The 9715-nt window shown below is 34.8% G+C and overlaps 2 protein-coding genes across 2 annotated transcripts; one reads left to right on the forward strand and one right to left on the reverse strand.

Moving 5' to 3' along the window:
* LOC311627732 (olfactory receptor OR51C1-like) lies at positions 1-951 on the forward strand (the record flags this gene model as incomplete). Its single annotated transcript, XM_084894292.1, has 1 exon — positions 1-951. The coding sequence occupies one exon, from the start codon at positions 1-3 to the stop codon at positions 949-951; it is 951 nt and encodes a 316-aa protein (XP_084750418.1).
* Positions 952-4882: 3931 nt separating this feature from the next.
* On the reverse strand, positions 4883-5827 carry LOC311627745 (olfactory receptor OR51C1-like; the record flags this gene model as incomplete). The annotated part of the gene is made up of 1 exon (XM_084894305.1): positions 4883-5827. One exon carries the CDS (start codon positions 5825-5827, stop codon positions 4883-4885), a length of 945 nt encoding a protein of 314 aa, XP_084750431.1.
* Positions 5828-9715: the final 3888 nt, after the last annotated feature.

A 9715-nucleotide genomic window follows, 5' to 3' on the forward strand; every position in this document is an offset into this window, starting at 1 on the left:
ATGTCAATGTTCCAGAATACCACATCCTCTTCCATCATTTTCCTGCTAACTGGTGTTCCTGGGCTGGAAGCCTTCCACATCTGGATCTCCATCCCCTTCTGCTTTCTCTATCTAACAGCCCTCTCGGGAAACAGCCTGATTCTCTTTGCCATTGTCACTCAGCCCAGCCTCCATGAACCCATGTATTATTTCCTCTCCATGCTGTCCACCACTGACCTCGGCTTGTCCATATCCACCCTAGTCACCATGTTAGGTATATTCTGGTTCAATGCCCGGAAGATCAGCTTTAACGCCTGCCTGTCACAGATGTTTTTCATTCAACTTTTCACTGTCATGGAATCTTCAGTGCTGTTAGCCATGGCTTTTGATCGTTTTGTGGCCATTTCTAAACCTCTTAGGTATGCCTCTATCTTAACTGATCTTAAAATAGCACAGATTGGGGTAGCAATCATTACCAGAGGGACCCTAATACAGACTCCTACGGTGTTGCTTCTGAAAAGACTTGCCTACTGTGGCAACCACGTGCTCCACCACTCCTATTGTTTCCACCCAGATGTGATGAAGCTCTCGTGCACAGACACCAGGATTAATAGTGCGGTTGGATTGACTGCCCTGATCACCACTGCTGGAGTAGACTCGGTCTTGATTATCATTTCTTATGTTTTGATCATTAAGACGGTCCTCAGCATTGCATCCTCAAGAGAAAGGAAGAAAGCCTTCAACACCTGTATCTCCCATATTGGGGCTGTTGCTGCATTCTATATCCCATTGATCAGTTTATCTTTTGTTCACAGATTTGGGAAACAGGCCCCGCCATATGTACATACTATGATTGCCAATGCCTATCTGCTGATCCCCCCTGTAATGAATCCCATTATCTACAGTGTGAAGACCAAACAGATACGCAGGGCTGTGCTGAAAATTCTCCATGCCAGTGCAGCAAAGAATTAGATGGATTTTTTAATTTTCTATTTCTGGTCATTAAGTAGATGAGTAAAATGCCATTTTACAGGAGTTAAAATGTTGAGTCTTATGCTTCCCCAAATTTATAGATTGCTGATAAATAAAAAAAATTTTTATTTATATTCTGGTGTTATTATTAATTTATCTTTTCCTCAAAGATATTTTTTCTTCATTGAAGTGTCTTGGCACCCATGTCAAAACTCAACAAGATCCCAGTCGTGTGACTGAGTGATTGAGCATCAACCAATGAACCAGGAAGTCACAGTTCAATTCCCATTCAGGGCACATGGCCTGGTTTGGGGGCTCGATCCTCTGTGGGGCCATGTAGGAGACAACCAATAAATGATTCTTTCTCATCATTGATGTTTCTATCTCTCTCTCACTCTCACTTCCTCTCTGAAATAATAAAAAAAAAATTTAAAAACTCAACAAAAAATATGAAAGTTTAAGTTCGTATTCTCAATTCTATTCCATTGATCTCTATATCTATCTTGTTCAGAACCACATTGTCTGGATGACTATAGCTTTGTAGTAAAATTTGAAATTGTTAAGTGTGAATTCTCCGAGTTTTTAGATTATTTAAAAATGACTGTCCTTTCAGTGATTTAACAGATTTTCTTAAATAAATGGTTTTTCACTTGTTATATGATCTTAGGGCGATTGCCAGAGAATTTAAATGTATATACTTGTATCTATATGATTTTTTGCTATTTATAGTACTTTCCCTGGGGAGCATGTTCACAGGTCCCCTCTTGCTGCCATTTTGAAAATTGATCTCTTCAATTCTTGACTTTATAATTCAAACAACACACAGTGCAATTGTTTCCTGATCATTCCAGGTTGAATTATACATTCTTATTATATATTCTTATTACTCCTGCTTATATTGTATATATTGTAATACATCACAAAAATACTTCAGATTTTGATTGGTTACTTTCTAATCTACATATTTTATTTCACTAATTATGACAATATCTTATTTGTCTCTTCCACACTAGCATATTGTGCAATGTTTGGCAAAACTAGACTCTCAGTAAATAAAAGAATGAATCAATGGTAATTAAATTACCCTATATAGTAAGAGTGTAGTATGCAACTTGGGAATTCATCAAAGAGTTTGACCAGGGGGGTGGGGCCAACTGGGGGAAGGGAGGGAGGCCCTGGCTGGTGGAGGTGGCAGGAGACTGGGAGGAGGGAGGGAGTACCTAGCAGGCAGCCAGCAGCTGTTAGGAACCTTACCAGTGCACGAATTTCATGTACTGGGCCTCTAGTATATATGAATCCTAGATAACAACATCTAATTTATTCTAAAATTAAACAAAACTTAATTCTTTATTATGTATACTTTAAGAACACAAATCGAGACAGAGAGATAACAGTTCTTGGAAGTATATATTTGGAAGCTTGGTCTAATGGGCAAAGTGTTCATTTTAGCCATTGCCATTCATATCTGTCCTAATAATACCTGGCTTATTGTAGATGCTCAATATTTGTTGAGTTGGAAGATGAATAAGAATATGATTTGGGAGTATGTGCTTGGTTTTATTAGTTCTACTTTAATGGCCACAAAACTCTGAGCTGGTGATGTCTTATGTGGTAAAGTGTTACACAGTCTTATCATTCTTTGTAAAGAAGTGAGTGTGTGAAGTATGACTACCAAAATCCAGAGCATTTGATGGGCAGTGAGCTAAATTGTGGTAGGGTATTTAGTGACAGTTGTTGTCTGTTGAGTTTGGGGAAGTAATTCTTAGAGATAGTATTCTACCATATGTCTATATCTGTATAAAGTAGCAGTTCAGAAGTAGCTTACCAAATAGATACAATAGATGTAAGAAGTGAACTAGCCAATGCAGTTGGGAACTACATGGGTCTAATACTGAGGAAGATATTGACTAGAAAATATGAATTAAGAGTGAGATATGTAGGAATTTTGAGAAATGAGCAAGTCTCTCTTGTTGGTTTTAATGTAGTTCTTGAAATAATATGCAAAGTATGCCTAAGGAATTTTGTTATTGTTTGAAATACAATTAATAAATTTTGCTTTAAATTTTATATTTCCCATACCTATGGATATAAATGCATAAAAAGGTGGGATAAAAATCAAACTTATGAAGTGACTTGCTATGGAAAAGTTAGAAAGATTGGACTTGAGAGAATATATCAAGGAGGACTTTGGTCTTTTCTATAAATTCTCTTATTAATGAGAGTATATTTATTATTTGTAATATAACTAAAATTTAATTTGAAAACCTTTTTTTTCTGATTGTTTTTATGAAAGAATAGAAGGAGGAAAAGGGACAAGATTGGAAAGAAGAAACCGATAAGAAAACTGTTGAAAGATTTTGTGGCCTAGACTAGGTGTAAGAATGGAGAGGAAGATATATTTTGTTGTTATAATAGAAAGAAAATACAAATTTATTGGATGCAGGAGCAAAGAGTGAGTAATCATTAGTTTTTATCTTTGGCATCTGAAAAAAAAATTAAAATTACACAATAGCTCTGAAAAACCTTTATTCATGAAAAAATGAGTTGAATTATTCTTAGACAAATTGGGCTTTATGCAAACAGGGATAAATAAATTCCTGAGATTGAGATCTCAGGCCCCAAAATTGGCCTTTGCCTATATGGTCAGAGCTGTGATCAATTGCTAGATAATATAGACAGAAAAGCTGAAATAGGTTGTAAGAAAAATTTCTTATGTTTCACATGCCAAACATTGAGTTGAATGACTTATCCCACTAAAATTATTCAGATGGCTGGCTATTTGATAGTCTTTTAGTTCAATTCAATTTAACAACTATCTTTGACTATCTGCTATGTGGAAGATATACTTTTAGGTATTGTAGCAGCATCAGAGAAAATACAGACATTTTTTAATTTAGGGAATTGACAGCTTTATGGAAATAATACCAGAACTACTACGAGTAGGTATAAACAACATATAGTCAAAAACACAGAAAAGGAAAAAAATAGATACAGAGAAATCACCGTAACAGGCAAATTATGAGAAGGAAAGATCAGATATAATTGAAGCAGTTATGAAAATTTAATGAAGAAGATATCTAAAGATGAGTCTTGGCACTTTTAGTATTTCAAGGTGAAGGAGTGGGTGTCAGGGTTGATGTCAAGAGGAAAGCCCACTATTAGGAAAGCTGCATGACGAAGCAGTTAGCAGACTGGTTTTCTTAGACTGCAGAGTATGTGAAAAAAGAAAGAGGGAGATAAACTTCAAAGGAATGTTGAGCCGAAACCGGTTTGGCTCAGTGGATAGAGCGTCGGCCTGCAAACTAAAAGATCCTGGGTTCGATTCCAGTCAAGGGCATATATAATACCTTGATTGCAGCCACATCGCCAGTAGGGGATGTGCAAGAGGCAGCTGATCGATGATTCTCTCTCATCGATGTTTCTAACTCTATCCCTCTCTCTTTCTCTCTGTAAAAAAATCAATAAAATATATTTTTTTTAAAAATGGTTGAAAAAAAATAAAATAAAGAAATGTTGAACCTAAATTATGGAGGACTTTATCACAGGCAAGAGTTAATGCTTTATTTAATTGTTGGATGAGAAATAAACATGGAAGAGATGCTTATTGGTTTGTTTTTAAATTTTATTTGAGCTGGATATTTGGAAAGTTAATTCAAAATGAATGACAGGTAGTTTTTGCGTAGAAACAGCATAGAGATGGGAGGTCGGTTAGTCATTTATGGGAATAGAGTAACTGAGAGGTAGTGAGAATCTGAGTTAGTATTTTGGTCCAGAAAATGATTACCTTTAAGTAGGATTAGCTACATTGTAGATATGTTTAATTTGGATAATTTCTAGTTCCATACAACTCTAAAGTTGCATAGGTTTGTAACTCTGATTTGTGATAAATTTTCATTGTCTTTGAGATGGGTTTTTAAGGGAGCAATGACTGTTAAATATGAGTTCTCTTGGAACAGAGAAGTTTGAGCATAGCTTTTTGAATCTGCTTTGTTTTCACACTGTAGATGATGGAATTCATCACAGGGGGAATGAGCAAGTATAAATTAGCAATGAGTGTGGGCACAAAGGATGGAGCATGTTTTCCAAACCTGTGAACAAACGATAGGCTGATCAAAGGGATGTAGAATATGGCCACAGCAGTGATATGAGAAATGCAGGTGCTGAAGGCCTTTTTCCTCTCCTCTGGGGATGCAATATTGAGAACTGAGTGAATGATCAAGACATAGGAAAGCAGGATAAAGATAGAATCCACTCCAGCAGTAGAGATAATTGCAAATAGTCCAAATGCACTATTGATCTTTGTATCTGAACACGAGAGCTTTATCACATCAGGGTGGAAGCAGTAGGAGTGATGGAGCACGTGGCTGTGGCAGAATGATAGACGCTTAAGAAGTAGGACTAGCGGTGTCAGAATGACCGTCCCCCTGGTAATGATTGCCATGCCAATCTGTGCAATCCTTGCATGAGTTAGAATGGTAGCGTATCTCAAGGGGTTAGAAATGGCCACAAAACGATCAAAGGCCATAGCCAGGAGCACTGAGGATTCCATGAAGGTGAAGAGGTGAATGAAGAACATTTGTGATAAGCAAGCATTAAAGCTGATTTCCCGTGCATTCACCCAGAATATTCCCAGTACTGTTACCAGTGTAGAGATGCATAAGCCAATGTCAGTGGTGGACAGCATGGAGAGGAAGAAGTACATAGGCTCATGGAGGCTTGGCTCAGTGAAGACTACAAACAGGATCAAGGCATTCCCAGAGAGGGCAGTTAAATAGAGGCAGCAGAAGGGGATGGAGATCCAGGCATGGGCCCATTCAAGTCCAGGAACTCCAGTCAAGAGGAAAGTAGGGAGAGTAGAGTTATGGTAGAATGACATTATGGTCTGAAGAGGCAGAATTCTCTTATAAGATCTTGACTTTCTAAATTTAGAATTTCAAAATTATTTTTAGTTGATATACATTTAGTTCACAGAACTTTAGAGTACAGCTCAATGAAGTTTGACATCTGTTTACACTTTTGGAATACCTTCCAAGATCAACTGGTAAAATATTACTACCAGTCTTAACCAGTTTGGCTCAGTGGATAGTGTTGGCCTGTGGACTGAAAGGTCCCTGGTTCCATTCCGGTTAAGGGGAAGTACCTTGGTTGTGGGCACATCCCCAGTGGGAAATATGCAGGAGGCACCTGATTGATTTTCCTCTCTCATATATGTTTCTAACTATCTATCTTGATATATATATATATTATTTGTATCTTGCTTCTTACACTTAATATTGTATCTGTGAGATTCATCACTGAAATAAGATTTAATTAAGTTCAATTTACTTAGCTACATTTGGTGCTTATCACTTAATATCTTGTATTCATCAATATTTTGTTTTACTTTTATACTTCAATTAGATGATAAGTTTGTTCTTATTAATATGGTCTCATGAGAAGAAGGGGTTATTTTTAGCTAATGACTTAGTAGAATTTTTTGCTTTTCATAGATATTGAATATGTTCTTGCTAATTGGCTTACATTTTATTTGCTTTTCCTGGAATATTCTATTTAACCAGGAGTACGACTTGATCTAAATAAATAATTCACTAATTTATTTTTTTGGAATTTTAGGACAATTAAACTTAGATTTGAAGTGAAAATTCATTTTAACTTAGCAGGGAACCATCTCTTCTCAGAGACTACATACATAAGAATTCATTCCCAATAGAATTACAATCATTTAGTACCTTTTTGGAAACGAATACAACCTGGGACAGAATTAAAAGTACAGGGAGAGGCCTACATAAACATTTAGTGGAATATAAAGGAAGCTTTATAAACCAGTAGTAATACAGTAAGTTATTGAATAAATGGAGTTGGGTAAATTCCATTTGGAAAAATATAATAAAGCATACAGCACAATATGTATTTAAATTATTTCCTGGTGGTTAAATATTTACTCATGTGGAGACCACATGTAACTTAAATTAAAATCAGGTAAACTGTGGCTGAGTAGCTCATTTGGTTGAAGCATTGTCCTATACCTAAAGGTTAGATTTCAGTCAGGGCACATATCTAGGTTTTGGATTTAATTCCTAGTTTGCGCGCATATGGGAGGCAAGCAATCGATGTTTCTCTCTCACATTTATGTTTGTTTCTCTCTCTCCCTTCCTCCCTCTTTAAAATCAGTGAAGACATATTCCTCAGGTGAAGTTTTTTAAAAATTGGGGAAATATTTATATAATCCTTGAGTGAGAAAGAATTTTCTAATGATAACATGAAAGATATAAACCATAGAGGTACAGACTGATATATTTGATTTGATAAAATACAAATAATTATTTTATTGTTTAAAAAAACCTTTAATTCCACAGAATTAAAAGAATAATTATGAACTGGGAGACAAAATTAAAGCACATAGAACACTCAGTTGAATAAAGTGCTTACTGTAAAACAGAAAAATAAAAATAAAAAATAAGTAAAATACATTAAAAATGGAATTCCCCAAAGAAGAACTGCTAGGAATACAAGAAGAATATTTGATTTTTACTATCAGCCAAAGGAATATTAATTAAAACAATTGTTTTTAATCAATTAAATAACAAAGATTAGTAATGATTGTTGATTTAAAAGAAAACTGCACTCTTACATGGTGGAGAGTGATTAGGTAAAAGGTTCATTTACCATTATTTATTCAAATACAAAAGACTTGTTTTCTTTCAAATTAACAATTTAATTTCTCAGAAATTACTAAAAGTGATAATAACAGCCACTACTGCTAGTGTGCATATAATATGTGTGTGTATATCTATAAATTCCTTCAATAATTTCTTATTTCAATAATTAGACAATAAGTGTAAATTTTATGTACATAACCCTCAAAATAACCTTTTATTTTCAAGGTAATAGATAACTATAGACAGATTATTATAGTACATATGAGATATTGTGCTAAATTCTTTAAATTTAAAATTGACCTTATTTCTTATTGTACTAAAAAAAAGCCTAGAGCAAATTGCTATATCCTATGGTTATTAGAGATAAATAACATTTATGTTTTCAATTTATTAGTTCCTTTGACAAGAACAGTTTTTGTTATAATTAGCTAAATAGATGAAAACAAAACATTTATATGGGATTTGGAATTTCTTTTTTAAATTTTAATTACAGTTTACATTCAATATTTTTGTATTAGTTTCTATTGTACAACATAGTGATTAGATCATCATATACTTTACAAAGTGGTCCTGCCAATATTTCAAGTACATACCTGATACCATACATAGTTATTATATTATTGACTATATTCCCTATGCTGTACTTTACATTTCCAGGGCTATTTTGTGACTGACAAATTGTAGATTTTTGGCATTTGGAATTTCTTAATATGTATCAGGCTCATGGAAGTGAACAAAACAGTGGCGAGTAAGTATAATCAGAAGCATGGAGGGTTTGAAGATCAGAGACCAGGGATAAGAGGGGAGGGAAGATCTTACCTTTCAAGATGTGGAGAATTAGAGGGATAAAAATATAGATGTTGAAAGAACAAAGCCAGACAACAAGGTGAATTATTGTCATTAACTTTACTCCCCCCAAAATTATTTCTCTTGTTTACCTAAGCTAAATTACTCATGGCGCAGCTTAAAGTCACCAAACACATCTTATTCTATACACAAACACGTGCCATTTCTGATCTGACAGCAGCTACTTGCCTTGGCCTTTAGACTTCTCTTGCCTTTATTTAGAGTGAGTTAAACAAACGTTACCCATTTACCACTATGAATGGAAAATTTTTATAAGGGACCATGATGATGTTGCCATTTACCTAATGAAATAAAAATACCCTTGGGATTTATGCACCATTCTGTTGTGCTTCACCTGTCTGCTCCTCCTGGGTGAGTTAGTTAGCACCAGGAAATGTGGGTGCTCAGATAAGAGGGAGAAAAACAAACAAAGAAAAAACCATAATGACACTGTGACTCCATGCTTACATGTTTTAATTAAAAATAAAACTGAATCATTATTTTAAACACGATACACAATGTTCAAGAAGAAGTCCCTGAATTTAGTTCTGAATTTTATTCTACTATGTCTCATGTAAATAATCTATAGAATAGGTGTGTGTGTGTGTGTGTGTGTGCGCGCGCGCGCACGCAACTATGTGGAATGGCAGATGCTTTGAAAGTATCTCTAGGTAGTCGCATAATTTTAGGTATCTAGTACATATGCATTAAATGTTTGTTAACATGAGAAAATGGATATTAACAATCAGAAACAAGCAGTAAAATAGAAATGAAAAGTCAAGGGGCTGCATGGGGGTTCCCTTTTTAATAGAAGAAGGAAAATCAAACAGATGGGAGGTCAAGTGGAAACAACTTCCAGGTTGGTTCTCAAGGATTACCTTAATTAACATCCGTATAGTGATTAATGTTTGCCAAGTAATTTCAGGTACATTATCTTATTTAGTCTTGGCTGTTGAGGCTAAAGCAAACATGTTTTATTTGCCTGCCATTTATTCATGAATGCAGTGCTTAACACAAAGTCAGTGGTTAATTGAGTTATTTATTTCTTACTCTTGAAGATCTGTTTCATGCTTTAGAAAAGAGAATCATATAGATAAGCAAAACGTAAGTAATTTTATTCAACTCTATTTGGTTGATGGTTAGGATATTAGTTAATAAAGTTAGTTACATATACAAGACATAAAAATAATTTTAACCTACACTGAACATTTTCTTCCAACCTAAAACTTATATATGTGATTTATTTGTAATCATTTGAT

The sequence above is a fragment of the Pipistrellus hanaki genome, assembly GCF_964339955.1.
Source record: "Pipistrellus hanaki genome assembly, chromosome: 9".
Classification (NCBI taxonomy): Eukaryota; Metazoa; Chordata; class Mammalia; order Chiroptera; family Vespertilionidae; genus Pipistrellus; species Pipistrellus hanaki.